This window comes from Gracilinanus agilis, chromosome 2 (genome assembly GCF_016433145.1).
Source record: "Gracilinanus agilis isolate LMUSP501 chromosome 2, AgileGrace, whole genome shotgun sequence".
Classification (NCBI taxonomy): Eukaryota; Metazoa; Chordata; class Mammalia; order Didelphimorphia; family Didelphidae; genus Gracilinanus; species Gracilinanus agilis.
In genome coordinates, this window is record NC_058131.1 from 189,675,199 (window position 1) to 189,692,104 (window position 16,906).

The 16,906-nt window shown below is 34.6% G+C and overlaps 1 protein-coding gene across 1 annotated transcript in view; it reads left to right on the forward strand.

Moving 5' to 3' along the window:
- CSMD1 (CUB and Sushi multiple domains 1) overlaps positions 1-16,906 on the forward strand; it is a 2,120,031-nt gene that overhangs the window by 1,278,557 nt on the left and 824,568 nt on the right. Inside the window, exon 11 of the mRNA XM_044659558.1 lies at positions 13,196-13,317. Within this exon, the coding sequence (XP_044515493.1) occupies positions 13,196-13,317 (122 nt within the window). The remainder of the gene's footprint in view (positions 1-13,195; positions 13,318-16,906) is intronic.

Genomic DNA, 16,906 nt, shown 5'->3' on the forward strand with positions numbered 1-16,906 from the left:
ACAATTTAAGTATTTTAGGTACAAGGAACAGCAAAAAGAAAAGTATAGAGTTGATAATCCCCATGGTACTTTTAGGGAACACATATATTCCAATTTTACTGGCTCGTAGAGTTGATAGAGAAGAGTGACAAGGGATAAGGTCGGAAATCATCTTGCAGATGCCCTGTAACTAAGCCTTGTGCATGTACATGTTATGGAATTAATATATGACTGCTAAAGAAGTGAACAAAATAGATATAATGACTTTCATGTAATTATATCTCTAATATAGTCTTGATAATTTTGGCTGGAGAAAATGGTTTAGGGTAACCAGAAAACAAAATTCTTTAGAATTTTTTCTTCTTACATTGTCTGTATGGCTAACACAGAGCAGAACATTTTCAAAACTTTAAACAAGTATATTTTTTAATTAGGGATTTAAACTGTCTTATTGTAAGCTTTAGTCAGGCTGGGACTTGGTTCTATTTATCTTTGTGCCTTGGACAGCATATTGCATTTTACATATAGGAGACAATATATACTGAATTGAATTGAAAACATAAAATTTATAGCTTAATAAGCAAAATTCAAAATATTCCATGTGGATGGATTTTTATGCTTACTTGCACAGAATGAGAACCAGAAAAAAACTCCCTATTGCAAGAAACCAATACTATTTTGATCTACTTCTAAAATATTTTAATCTTAAAAGTTAAGTTTTCTTAAAGGTATTATATAATAGAGTTGCTTTTCTGTGATGGATTTAAAAAACTTAACTTAAACCTTATCCACATCCTAAAGAACAAATACCTCTGGCTCTGTTGCAGCACGGTATTTGCTTAGGTAAATAGCGCCATTTGTGGTGATGGTTCCTCTTGCTCTGGAAGATGCATACTCTGTACCAGTCTATGAAATGGGAAAATTTGTCTTCTATTCTCCCTTACCCTCAATCTCTATTTGGCACTGCCCTTTGACACTGAATTGTCCCTATAGATACTGCTTAGCATTTTTTACTCCAAAGCTACTTAATTATCAAAAACTCGTTACTTCTAACCATTTTTTCTTAATATTTTTCAAAATAGTCTCTGCTTTATCCCATTCACTGTGAGTTATGTTTTCTCTTATAGGTTCTCCTGGGTTTTTCCTTAAGAAAGGATCTTGATACTAGGAATTCTAGGGATCAATTAGTTAGATTGTAGCTGGGCCAACCATTTTGGATAAAGGAGGCTTTTGGTGACTTTTAAATCTTAATAATAGCCTTCATAACGAATTTACTACATTTACTATATCATGGGCCAAGAGACAGATCTCTATACTTCAATAACCCAAATACACTGAGAAGCAATTAAACTCTACATCTCTAAGAGTATTGTGATATCATGAAATGAGCTTTGGATTTGGAGATAAACTTTTTTCAAAGTCTATTCCTGATCATATGCCTGTATCTATTTGAGCATGGCACTGTCTTCTATTCCCACAACCCTACAAAGCACAGTTTTTTGGAACATGCTCTCCTAGGGATGACATGCTGTGATCCTGATAGTGATGACTTTTGCTCTGAATATAAAAGGAAATAAATATCTTCCTCAGTGTTAATAGGAGTGCAGAACTCATTTACTTTTTTTTCTCTGAACTGACATTCCTGAAATTTAATATATATTCTTCACTTAAAGTCTTCTAGTTTTTCAAGATCGAAACTTTTAGGTTTGTTAAGTAATTAATTACTTATTCATTGTTTTTAAGAATTCCTTTTACAAATCACTGATCAATCTGTAATGTCAGAACTGAAAATGATATTTAGAGCAAAAATAAATGTTATTAAATTTCTATAGAAAAAATTTAAGTTTTTTTTCCATTCTTTAAAATTATTTTTAGTGGTTAACTTAAAAATATCTGCTTCTGAAGAGACCCCTACTATATATTTCCCTTTATGAAACACTATTATCTATTTCTTATACCACACATCCCTCAAAAGGAGGACTCTATTACTTGATGTAGATCCAAAATCATGTGTAACTTAGCTGATCCATCTTAAGAAGTTGATAAACAAAGGTGAAGTGATTTTTTGCAGTTACATAGCTAGTATCAAAAGTACAATTTGAACTGCAAAACATAAGGAGCTGTAAATTATAATAAAAATGAGAAATAGTAAAAATGAAAGCATCATTCTGTTAACTTGCCTACTATTTTTCTCCTCCCCTATATTTAAAGAGACCTTATATTAAAAGGTGAAATGATTTGTTTGCAGTTACATAACTAGTATTAAAAGCACAATTTGAACTGCAAACCTTAAGGAGCTAAAAATTATAATAAAAGTGAAAATAGTAAAAATGAAGACATCATCGTGATAACATACCAACTATTTTCCCCTCCCTCATATTTAAAGAGGACCTTACATTAACAAACTTTGTCTCACATATTCCAAGCTCCTTCATTTATCAAATGTGATAAAAAATAAAAGCATTTTATATCCCTATATAAATATGTTTTAAAATCTACAGAACAGGATTATTCTCCTTCTTCCCTTTGTTTAGATCTTCACAGAGGGTCTCTAACTATTAATTAGCCTGTTTTGACTACAGTGTAATTTCTTGATAAAAAGCATCTTATAAATTGCTATGAGTCAGAAGTGATCCTTCACATTTGGACATCTGGGGGTAGTTAGCCAAGGCTCACATTAGCTAATTGCTTTTGAGTACTGAAGGAACATTACCTTTTCCTGTTACTAAACAGATGAATGGTTGTCAGAGCTTGGTAATTATACAACTGATTTTGTTTGAAATTATGCTTACTTCATTAAGGGATATGGAAACATTTATTATGTTTCTTCATTAGATAAATTATTATAAGCTGTTCAAAATCAATAGAATATTTTTAATTGGCAATGATTTTTATCTTAAAGAACTCATTTCAGCAAGCATTTATTGAGTGCTTAGTATGTTCAAGGCACGGTGCTAGATATAGCAAATAGACAAAATAAACAAAACAAACCAGTCTTCGGTTGATTTCACAATATGCTGAATCACTGAAGGAGCTACAGTTATCATTTTAACTTACAAAGCATTCAGATTGACATATTGCATGCTATTAGATTTCAGGACAATAGTGGCATGAAATTCACATTAATGATAATAAAATGTACTCCATAGATTTTAATATATTATATTGAATTATATTTTTACAGAGTTCAAATAAAAATGTAAGGGTTATTGGAAGCTAATACCATAACTTTCCTTACTCTCTTTCCCAGAATCACAAAATTTGGGAATAGTGATATCAATGACCACCTTCTTCAGCTCCTATTCTAATAGGAATCTCTATAATAAAAAGAAAAAAAAAACAAATGATGATCTAGCTGTTTCTTGAAAACAGGGTGAGGGAGAATTCAATATTCAGCAGAGCAACCCATTTCACTTTTGGACAACTCTTAAATGTTTAGACACTTTTTATCAGTATCAAGCATGAAATGCCTTCTTTGCATAATAAAAATATAGTAAGAAGAGGAGGAAGAAGAAAGTAGAGCTTTAAGTTTCAGAATATTTTATAAATGATAACTCCTTTAATCCTTAAGAGAAAAGGTTATTACATTATCCTTATTGGCTGATGAGTAAAATAAATCTGAGAGATACCTAGAGTCTCAGAGGTTGTATGGGTGTGAGCCCAGATTTAAATTTTAGTATTCCTGACTCCTACTTCACAGATTTATCCTCTATGACACTGTGAGATTCATATTGCAGAGAGGGATTTGACCTGCAGAGAGGGGTTCAGGCCAAAACTCAGAATTCCAGAGGGCCTCCTAAGAACTCTGAGAGGGAGGCAGTTAAGGCAGTTAAGGTGTTGGAGTCTTGGGATGAGAGGTAGGCAGGACACTCTGCTTGCTGGGTCTTGGGTCCTGGGTTGCTCTTGGGGCTTGAGGCTTGAATCTGAGCAAAGCCATTTTAGTTCCTAGCTGCCAACCTGCTCTACTTTGGTTTGACATTAACTACATCACAGTTTACCTAGGTTTAGTTATTTAGATATAGAGGAAGAATATTTATAGTGATAGAGAGCAGATTAGCTATTCAAGTTACCTTTTCCCTCTAGGGGGAGGGGCTGCTTGGACATAACAGTTAGAGTGCTTCCCAGACCTTATCAATTCTTATTCCTTCTCCTTTCTTTCACATTCCCACCTTATCATTAAACCACTAATCAATTGGGAGCAGTGCTTGGTTATATTTAGGGAAATACTCACAACTTCCTCAAGCTGAGTTCCTCTTACTTGGTAGCCCTAGTATATATCTTATCCTCTGTGCCTGTGAGCTTCAAAGACATCAAGCTTCTCCTATTCTCTCCTATTCAATCCTGTGGGGAAATAGTTTAGAGAAAGTTATCATCTTTAGGAGTTTAGTCTTTCCTAGTCTACTGTCTGAGCCCAGAAGATAACAGATCATCCTCCATATTGTAACTGACTTTCTAACTGCTTGGTGGGAGGGGAAGGGAAATGAAGGAGCACTCAGCAAGATCCTGCCCCTCCCTTCAGTCAAGCCTGTTTGTGCATGTGTGTCTTCTCCATAGACCAAAGGATCAGAGAGATTTGATCCTACAGACCTCTGTCATCTTACAGCTTCCCAAATACAACAGACACCTATCTATCTTTATCCTAGTTTGGAATCAAAGGAACAAGTCTATCCTTCCTACAACATGAAATACTTCAAGATAGCTATCATATTTCCCATGAATTTTCCTGGTGAAACATAGTTGACACCTAACCATCATCATAGGGCATGGACTGAAGGTCTTTTATCATTCTGATTGCCTCCCAGGAACACTTTCCAGTTCATCAAGGTCTTTCTTTAACTGTGATACCCCAAAATGATCAAAATACTCAAGGAAAAATCTAAAGCCCCTCTTAACAAAACCCAACATTGCATTACCTGATCTAGATGCTGTATCACATTATTTACTCATGTTAAGCTAATGGTCTATGATAATGGGGGCAGCTGGGCAGCTCAGTGGATTGAGAGCCAGGCCTAGAGACTAGAGGTCCTAGGTTCAAATCTGGCCTCAGACACTTCCCAGCTGTGTGACCCTGGGCAAGTCGCTTGACCCCCATTGCCTACCCTTACCACTCTTCCACCTATAAGTCAATACACAGAAGTTAAAGGTTTAAAAAAATAGTCTATGATAACCTCCAGATATTTTTCAGTTATATGCTGTTTTAACCATTATTTTCTTATATTGATTAAGTTGATTTTTTTTTAGAGTCAGGTACTTAGTTTTATTTAATTATATCTGATAAATTTCAATGCAATGCTCTACCAAACTTTTCAACTATGCCATCTGGAATGTTTTTTTTTTCCTTAGGCAACAAACTTTCATTCCAAATCCTTTCCTCTCCCACTCCTCCCAACTTCTAGTTATTACTGTTCCTTATCTTTCCTGACAACAAAAACTCTAGCCACCTTTTCTAATAATGACTGCTCCATTGTTAATTCTACTTGGCTTACTGGTTAAAGGTGGGGATGATGGAATATTCCTTACTCCCCATTGACATTTTGAGTTTCTCTTTCTACTTCAGTCACTCAGTAACTTCTCCTCCTCACTCATTCTTAAAAAAACTCCTACTTAGCCCTTCCACCCCCAATAATACCTTCTACCTCTTATGACTAAATTCCTTGAAAAGATCATCCACCAATAAATACTTCAACTCTTCTGTTATTCTCTTAACTCTCTAACAATCAAGCTTCCAACTTCTTTATTCCATCAATTTTTTTCTCTTTAAAGTTACCAGTCATCTCTTAATTTAGCAATTTTCATTCTTCTTGACATCTCTGCATCCTTTAACACTATTGCCTATATAATCATTCCTGTTAAGGTTTTATTTATTTATTCATTCATTTATTTGTTTGCTTGTTTATTTATTTGTTTTTAATGGAATCTTTAAATATATCTTGTCCTCTAGCCATTGATGTCCCACAGTTTTCCATCCTGGTCCCTATTCTCTTCTACCTTTATACTACTTCATTTGGCGATATTATTAGTTGATGATTCTCAAAAATACCTATCCTGCCCTAACCTCTCTTGTGACCTCCAATCTTGCATCTCCAAATGAACCTTTTAGATATCTTAAACCGGATATTTGGTAGACATCTTAAACTCAAGATATATCCAGATAGGTAGTAGGAGAACCAGGAAAGAATGGTGTCCTGAAAAACAATGGTGAAGAGAGTACCGAGGAATAGATAGTGGTCAATAGGGTTAAAGGATGCAGAAATATTGAGAAAGAAAATTGAGAAAAAGTCTTATCTTTCCCTCTAATTTCTTCCTTCTACTAATTTCCCTGTTAAAATCTTGGGCAACATCCTCCTCTTCAAGCTAGCAAACTAGCCTTACTTCAACTCCTTACTATCTCTTTCCCCCATTCCCATATCCAATCTGTTGCCAAGGACTGCTGATTTCACCTTTGTTTTGAATATTATCCCTTCTCTTCTCTAATATTGCCATGGCTCTAGTACAGGACTTTATCACCACACCCCTGAACAAACTTAAAAGCCTGTTTGTTGGTCAGCCTGCCTCAGGCCCCTTTCAACTTCAATTCATTCTTTCACCAAGGTGAATTAACTAAAACTTTAGTCTGATTTTTTCATTTCCCTATTTAATTAACTACTATTATCACCTCCTAACTACTACCAACTCCAGGATAAAATACAAAATCCCCTAGCATTCAAAGCCCTTCCTAACCTAATTCCCTCCAACTTTTCTAAACTCCTAACATCTTACCATGTATTCTTCAACCTAGCAGTACTAACATTATAACTATTTCATGAATGACTCTCAACTTCTCAGTTCTGTGAAATTTCTATGGCTGTCCCTCATTCCTAGAATTTCCTCTCTCCTCATCCCTGCCTATAAAATTCTTTGGCTTTTTAAAAATACTGTCCCCCTGACATTAATGCATTGCTTGGTGGAGTTGTGAATTGTTCCAACCATTCTGGATGGCAATTTGGAACTATGCTCAAAGGGCTTTACAAGACTCCCTGCCTTTTGATATAGCCATAATACTGTTGGGTTTATACCCCAAAGAGATAATAAGGAAAACGTTTTGTACAAAAATGTTTGTAGCAGTGCTCTTTGTAGTGGCAAAAAATTGGATTGGGGAATGGCTGAACAAATTTTGGTATCAGTTGGTGATAGAATACTATTGTGCTATAAGGAATAATGAACTAGAGGAATTCCATGTGAACTGGAATGACCTCCAGGAATTGAGACAGAGCAAAAAGAGCAGAATCTTATACACAGAGACTATACACTGTGGCATAATCAAGTGTAATAGACTTCTCTACCAGCAGCAATGCAATAATCCAGGATAATTCTGAGGTACTTAGGAGAAAGAACACTATTCACACCCAGAGAAAGAACTGTGGGAGTAGAAACACAGAAGAAAAACAACTGCTTGACCACATGGGTCAATGGGAACATGATTGGGAATGTAGATTCTAAGCAATCACCCTAGTGCAAATATCAATAATATGGAAATAGGTCTTGATCAATGACACATGTACAACCCAGTGAAATTTCTCCTTGGCTACAGGGAGGGGGAATTGAGGAGGGAAAAGAGGAGGAAAAGAACATGAATCATGTAACCAAGGAAAATTGTTCTAAATCAATTAAATAAATTTTTTCACAAAGAAAAATGCTGTCCCTCAAAAAAACACCATCTTCTACAGGACATCTTTCCCAGACACCCTTAATGCCTTCCTACCTTAATTATTTCCTGTTTATCCAGAAATCAGCTTGTTTGCATTTCTGTGCTTCTTATCTCTCTGATTAGATTGTGAGATGCTGGAGGGTAGGGATTGCATTTGCCTCTTTTTGTATCTTTAGTACTTAGAACTTTGGCTAGCACATAACAGAAGTTTATTAACTGATTGATTGACTTGACTGCTCTAATCTCCATTTAGAATTTAATTGATTCATAGCTTTCTTTCATTTGAAAACTTGATGATCAAATTTTCTATGTCTGCCAAATCATTGATAAAACTGTTAAGCAGCACAGGACCAAGTTTTGGGTTACTTCATTTGACACCTTTGGCCATATAGACATTAACCATTAATAAATTCTTTTTGAAACCAGTCATCCAATGACTTCAAAATCCATTCAACTGTTATAATCTAGTTTATATCTCTTCATCTTTTCAATGATAATATTATAAAATTCTCTATTAAAATGTTTTTAATATTAAACAAATTTAATATTCCCCCATCTCTTGGTTTAGTGATCCTGTCAAAAATGAATTGATATTCATCTGCCATACTTTGTTCTTAGGGAAGTCATATTGATTTTTTTTGTAGTCACTATTTCCCTATTTATAGGGGGCCAGTCTCTATATGATTTTTGGGGTCCTGAGTGGCGTGGTGGCATAGGATGGTTAAAGCAGGAGAAAGAAAATGAGAACAACTAGACTAGTGGTTAGCCCATGCTGTTCTGAATTCTGTGGGCTTGGGAGTTTATTATATACTGATTTCAAGCAAAGAACACAAAAAAGAGTCACAGCTGTGAAGGGGTAATGAATCACACATAACCCATTGAAGTCTAAAGAGTAAAGGTGCAAAGACAAATGGCCAAATTCCAACCACCAATTTAGTAGGGGATAACTCTGGGAGCAGAAATACCCCATGGAGATGCTCACCTACTAAAGGCACCAGTTCTAATCTAAGTATGCAATCTTATCTAAGTAATGTTTGTTAGAATTCAGGCTTCTCAATTATCAAGGAGAGGAATCATCAACTCAGTAGATGCTGGTCTGCCACTTCAAAGCTCTCCAATAAGAATTCTAAGAAAGGTGGGGATCAAAAACTGAGTCAAAAGAGGAGCCTCAGATTTTTATCTTAGATGGCCCATTCTGTCTGTGTCCTGACATGCAGTGCAGAAAAATCATACACACAGTTTTACTTGCTGATGATTTTGTAATGGGATCCAGATAAAGTATCTTTTACAGACTCTGTTTCTCTAAATGACTCCTAATAGCCTGTTGGAGGGATCAGGTTGTTTTTGGATTAACCTACCTGCTAGTATCAGAGCTTTTCGGGGCTCAGGTGACCAGAACCAAACACAAAGACTGCCTCAGTCTGGATTGGTCACATAGGGAATCCAGATAACAGGCCCTAAATTTGATCCTATTTCTCCAATGGCATTTCTACATCCAACGGCTCTCAACACCTATTTAGTTGTTTTCTAACTGGCTCTTTAAATGACACCAATTCCTTTAAAAACATATCAAATATATAATGAATTCAGGAAGGGAATAATCTTTTTTGGACCTATTTTTCAAAGTAAACTGATGAGTTGGATGTGTCATTAAAGGCATCTTGGTGGCACAATGGATAGAGCACTAAACAGGAAGACCTGAATTCAATTCAAGTCTCAGATCCTCAATATATAATCCTGAGCAAGGCACTTCTGCCTCATTTTCCTCCTCTATAAAATGGAGATAATAACAGTACCTACCTCACATGGTTGTTATAAAGGTGTAAGGTACATTACAAAACTTTCATTACTATATAATACTAGTTATTATTATTATTACTATTCTTTACATTCATATGGAGATGTTATACATAAGCCTTACTATTTCTGCTGAGGAGTGGTACTCCCCATTAAGGAATTCACATTTATAGACTCTCAAGTGAGCTTTTCTGTCATTTAAAAAATTAAAAAAAAAAATAAAACCTTGGTTTTCATCGTTAACTGGCATCTATTTTTAATGGTCTGCCTCAGGCCTGGCTAAGGGCAAAAAAACCATAGCAGGTACTAGTCCCAAGGGCAAGACTATTCCACTGGTGGACATTTTTTGTTAAGCCAAGGTGGCAGGAAGGGCAAAATGCTCTTCTGGGAACTTAAAGTTAAAAAGGGGGCTAAAAAAAGTTAGGCAGCAAATGTTTCCCCTGCTTTATAAAGATTTACAGAGAGATTGTGAAAGAGACATAATATATTCTCATACTTATATACTTGGGAGATACAGACTAGACCTGACTTCATTAATTTTGGGACCTCCAAGTAAAGAACTTCTTCTTTCAGTGCAGGTCAACATCATCTTTACATTTTAAAATTTTAGAGAATCGACAAGAACATTGAGAGGTTAGATGATTTGCCCAATGTCTCAAAGTCAGGATATTTGAAAAACAGGACTTGAAATCAGTTTTTTTCTGACTTTGTGGCCATCTCCCCAGATTTAACTGTACCTCTGTCTCTATCTCTATCATGTTCCTCTTTATCTAAATAACATACTAATTATATAAAGTGCTAAGCATAGTATCTGACAAATGGTAAATATTTAATAAATTAATTGACTAATTGACTATATCTACATAACAACTAATAATGTATAAAATAAAATATTTCTGACATACCAGAGTGTATATTGACATACACAGAGAGATATTCACACATATACAATGCAGAAGCAGTCATGTTATCATATGTTATAGAGAATTGTTGTTGTTCAGCCATTTCTAAATCCTTATGACTCCATTTGGGATTTCCTTGGCAAAGATATTGAAATGGTTTGCCATTTTCTTCTTGGCAGATGAGGAAACTGAGGCAGAGTTAAGTGACTTGCCAAGGGCCCCACAGCTAGTAAACATCTGAGGTCTGTTTTGAACTTAGATATGTGTCTTCCTCACTCCAGGCTTGGCTCTCTATTCACTGCACCACCTAACACTCCAAGATTATAATAAAGTGATTGAATTCTGGTCTTGGTATTCAACAATACCAAACTTCACATCATATTTAATATTTCTATTTGTATGAATCTGGGCAAGTCTCTTTTACTATATATGCCTCAGGTAATTTTCTAGAAACATCAGAATTTAGAATCAAAGATTTATAGTCTCTTCCTTCTTGACAAACAAGACTCTGAAGTCCAAAGTTAATTAACTTACTCAAAGTCTATTAGGTAGCAAGTAGCAGAGATCAGATATATGTACTAGGTCCATGTTGGTGAATCTATGGCACACATGCTGGAGCATGCCAGAGGGAGCTGCTCCCTTCCCCCTCTCCATGTGCACCTGAGGACATCTCAATGACCCACCCCTCTACCCAGCAGCCCAATGGAAGCGCTTCTTCCCTCCCCTGTCTGGTATAAGGTCACATGTTCACATGACATGTGAGGGTGGCAATTTGGATATTCGGTCTCTAAGATCTCTAAAAGGTTTGCCATCACTGTACTAAGTCATAAACAGGTTATGGTCTGTTTTGATGGTAATTATAATAAATTCATGGTATGTACATATATACATACATATATTTCATCATTGTGTACATATGTATATATGTATTATAATGCGTATGCATAGATATTTGTAGACATTATATATTATATATGTGTTCATAAAAGGGTTATATATGCATACATATGGTGAATTTGCTTATGAGACATTTCAATATACATTCAACTCAAATAAAATCAACAGTAATTTTTAGGTTCCTGTCATTTTCATGAGTACAGATAATACATGACCTAGATGCTATGCCTTATATTAGCTTTTAATTATGCATTAAACTCAGTGTAACCTTGGTGTGCAGTTGCTTTTTGTATTGAGGCAGCTAGATGGCACAGTGGATAGAATGCCAGGTCTAGGATAAGGTACCCTTCTATTCAAATCTGGCTTTATACTCTAGCTTTGTGACCCTGGGGAAGTAATTTTACCCTATTTAACTCAATTTCTTAATCTGTAAATTGATCTAGAGAAGGAAATAGCAAACCACCCCAGTATCTTTGCCAAGAGAACTACAAATGAAGTCATGAAGAGTTTGGACATGATCAAAATGACTGAACAACAGCAATACACATTAATTGCTAAATGTAATCTAATATTTCCACAAGTGAGATTCTAAATTGACTATGAATATTTCCCCCAATGTTACATTTATTGATGAAATTTTCTAATTAATGTTAATAATAACTTTACCTTGGTGGAAAAAATTAGCATCTGAGGTTTATGATCCTCTTTGAGAACAAGAACCCAAAAATATTTTCTTTAAATAGGAAACTATCAGAATGTAGAAGGTGTATGTGTTTTCACTCTGTTCTTTGTTGTGTCCTTTTAAATGATTATACATATATTCATTTTTTAAGTTTGAATGACTTTTTAATTTAACTGTTTTATTTTTAACTTGGGAAGTGATCTTTTTGGGAAGAAATACATCCAATATTTAAAATTTTAAGTTTTAATATGTTAAAATTATTGCATTTTCCTATACTTAGTGTGAATATTTTTAAAGATACTAAGTAAAAACTAGTTGAATAATATTTTATAGGCTCAGAGCATCTTAGATGTAGACAAAGAAAAAAATTTGGAAGGAATTAGTATATTTAATTTAAAGCCAAACAAAAATTCATTGTGATTTATCTTCTTCCTAACCAGATGGATATGTTATAGTTTACTTATGCTCAAAGACTTGTATGGCCTTTTCCAAATTTAAGGAAACATTAAATTCATTCAAAGCCTTGGAATTATTGAAAAGGAGGCTTCACACAGACTTTACCCAAGTATGGGGGAATTTGATATGTCTCTTCCCAAATCCCTCACAGTTTAATTCTTAACCTTTAGTGTTTTTTATCTACCTTTCACTGATTACTAGTCAATCAATTAATCAACAATGATTTATTAAGCACATAATACATGCATGCTTATAATTGTTAATAGAAAGGAAAAAGAAACAGTGACTGCTCTTGACAAGCTTATATTCTAACCAGAAGGGATATCATGTACACCTATAATTATGTACAAAAATGAATGAAATTTACTTAAATTTGTTTTTTCTCTTGAACTCCACCATAGCTACATGCAATAGGCCAGGGCAGAAGTAAATGTAGTATAAAGAACAGTGAGCCAGGAATTAGTATGCCTGCTGGCAAGTCTTGAGCCCCTTACCTTCAAAAAGTTTTGTGATTTTGTGATTTCCTAGATTTGTGTTTTGGTGATATCACTTAATCTCTCTGAGTCTCAATTTCTACCTTCAATGAAATAAGGGTGGTAAAGATAGTTGATTTTAAAGTTAACTTGTTAGGTAATAATAATAATAAGTAATCAAGGCAGACTCTACAAGGAATCTAGATCTAATCAAGGAGCAATTTTATTTTTTATTAATAATCAATACTTTTCTTACATTAAAAATGCTGCAATCCCTAAATATCACAAGAAAATAATAACACTTTTACTTTTGTGTTTCTAGCTAGAACATGTGGTTCCAACCTGCGTGGACCAAGTGGGATCATTACATCACCTAATTATCCAGTTCAATATGAAGATAATGCACACTGTGTGTGGGTTATCACGACAACAGATCCTGAAAAGGTACAACTTTCTTTTTATAATTATTTAAATGAGTATTATTAATCTCAAGTATTTAAACAAACACACTAGAAAATGTATGGATGTATATTACTATGTAGCTTTAAATGTAAGTCATCAAAAACATACCCTTGATTATCTAGATGGGGTTATATTTATACAAATACTCTTAGAGTCACACAAAACAGAGTTTCTGTTTTATTCTATCTTATCTCCTTTGAGGCTGGAAACCAGTCTTACTTTCACTGGTACTAAAACTGCTCTTAAGTTTCTTGCTTCTATCTCTTTAGACTTGTTCTACTTTATTGTATTCATCTAAAGTCATGTCACAACATTTCAGTAAAATGCAGATATCAATTGTCTTAGAAATATACATCATTCTCTTGCACAAAATAGACTGATCATTTACTATTGTCTTAATCACTGTCTCTCGTTTTCCCTCTAAAAACCTTTACTAAAAAATAAAATAAAATGGTTTAAGTACATAGAACACCTCTGTCCATCCTGCTTCCTGATGAAAAACAGTCAGGGATATTTTATTCATTTATTATAAAGGCATTCCTTTCTATTTTTAATCTGTTACTAACAATTTGTTTTATAATACTTTGAGTTGCAAAGCCAATTACAATTTTTCAGTTTCTCTATGTGTAACAGCACAGGGGAGGGACACTAATAACTTAACAATTTTCTGTGGATTCTGAAAAAAAATGCAGTGTTCAAGATGTATAGAATGATGTGTTAAAGATCTTGCAACCTCCTTCTAGCAGAATAAACTGAGCAAGGTTGGTAGGATCAAATATCACACTAGCTAAGTGCTTAACTTCTTAGGTAGTGTGATTACCTTCCTGTGCCTCTTCCTTTCTTTCCCACATTGCACTCAAAGGTTGCCGCCATAGAATCTTATTTAAGAATGGGAAGAGACTTCATAGGCTATCTAATCCAACCCATATATGCAAAGGAATGACTTTTACATTTCGCTAATTTTGGGGAATTATTTCCCCTAATTTCAGATTATTGGATATGAGTAAAAAGGAAAATGAACCTGGAGAAGAGAATAGGTTATAACCTTGAAAAAGAAAATTAACTTTTTATTGGTTTAAAAATTGATTTAATCTCAATAATTAGGAATTAAGATATTAGAGAGTTTAGTTCTACCAGACAAATCTGAAAGATTTTGGATGTAAAGGCCTTTTAATGTATTGAGATAAAGAGAAAGCACAGTCTAAAATTCAGGTTTTTTTTTTTTTTACAATAGGGATGTTTCAGGGCTAAGGTTTAGGGGAAAACCTTGGGAATCAAAGCCTCTCTAAAGGATAATAAAAACAAGCACTTTCCACATGAATCATGAGAGTAGAGGGGAAAGGAGAAGTTCTGGTTTAATAAATCTTGCCCCAAAGTCATGGTAGAGAAAATTAGAAAACCAAAGTGGGCACATATCCTGGAAAAACATCCTGAGTCATCTTAATTAGGAATTAACACCTTGGGATTGATTATAAGGAGAAATAATTTCTTTTCTTTTATATTTTTTGAGTTCTATAGAGATGGCATGACATAGTGAAGAGAGAGTTGGAGTAATAGGGAGATAAGTTCAAATCTAGCCTCTGACACATACTGGTTATGGGAGCCTGGACAAGTCAATTAATCTCTTAATGTTCTAGACAACTCTCTAAGGATATAAAGATGTTTCTGAGCCTTTGCAGTTCTGCATTGGTAAAAGAAACTTCTCTAACTGGGAGTTTCCTGTGCCAGTGAAATTATAGACATGATTTTTAAAAAAAATCTCTGCTGCCCAGGAGATACTAAAGTTTCCTGGCTATTTTTTGTGAGGAATTTCAGCTATCTCAGCAATAATTTCCAGACACTACAGACTCAGCTGAAAAACAAAGCAAAACAAAACAAAATAAAAGCAGATCATGCACCATGATGTCCTACACCAAAATTTATATGCAAAGCAAGCTATTTAACAAAACTAATGCCCAACAAGCAAAACAGGAATTTAAGGTGGAAAATAATAGAAAAAAGAGCTTTTCTCAGTGGTTGTTTAGGTTGTATCATTAAATGAAAGATTACTTTCATTTTTATTGCATAGTTCAAATTCCCACTTCATATGATGACTATAGATAATAAGGTTGATGTTTTTTGATAGCCTCACATACATAATTTGCAATTATGATAGTAAATTAAGTCAGGAGCCGAGCAAAGTATGTTCATTATCTGATTTCATTTGCTTTGGAATTAATTTTTATGATTTAGTCTAAGTGTCATAGAGACCCCTACCTGTGAAAGAGAAAAAAAAACCCCTATGTTTTCGCATTGATTGGATTTTTTTTTAAATTATGGTATATTGTTCAGTGTTTTAATCGCCCTGAAATGAGTAATACAGACAAGTATATGGTTCTCCATGGTCTAATTAGAATGAATACTTCTCCATGTAAAACTGACATCTCCCTCCATTCTTAGGATTTACTAAAACATTTCTTCCCTGAGATCCCTGTTAAAGTTATCCCTCTTAAAATATGCTCATCCAGGAGAATTTTTTTTCTGGATTTCTCCTTTGCCTTTAACACATTCTGCTTTATACTATGTTTATCTGTATCATTTTTCCTCAAGTTTTATAGATGATACAGAATATCATTTTTCATAGGATCATACAATTCCTGAATCATAAGATTTAGAACTTAAAGGAATGTAAAATTCAGTGGGTGTAATCACCTCATTTTACAAACCAGAAAGACTACATGGAAATATTGTTCACATAATAAATATGATGCTTCTAGAATTTAAAAATATACCATCAAATGAAGCGAAGAGGAAATAATAATTTATTAAGTGCCTCCTATGTCCCATGCAAGTAGATAGTGTAGTGGATAGAGTGCCAGACCACTTATCAGGAAGATTTGTTTTCCTGAATTCAAATCTGGCCTTCAATATTTATTAGCTGTGTGATCCCGGTCAAGTTACAGCTCTCCTTGCCTCAATTTTCTTCTCCATAAAATGAGATGAAGAAAAAATGAAAAACCACTCCAATATTTTTGCCAAAAAAACCTTAAATAGGGCTACAGAGTCAGAGATGACTGAAAAAGCTGAATAACAATAATATATCTTAGGTATTGCATTAAGTATTTTACAAATATTATCTCATTTGGTCCTAGCAATGAACTTCAGGGGTAGATTATCCCCATCATACAGTTGAGGAACTTGACACAGAGTTTAAGTGACTTATTCAGGGTCACAGAGCCAGTACTTGTCTAAAGCTGGATTTGAGATTCTTTCCTGGAGGGGGTAGCCAAGATGGCAGCTTAGGAGCACCTAAAGCCATAACTTCTCCAATAATCCTTCCAACCAATATTTATACTGGGCTTCAAAGAAAAAAGAAATCCAAATCCAACAAGAAGAAAAAGGCACAAGATCTCCTACGGAAAACAACTTGAGAGGTAGGCATGACCCATCTATTTTCATGGGAAAATGGAGAGGCATCCTCCCATGCCCAGGATACTGAGACCCAGCATAAGACTGGGCACTCTGTGAGCCCTGCTCAGAGATGGCAGTCACAAGGGTTCACCTCTGACCTACCACACATGACCCAGGGCTC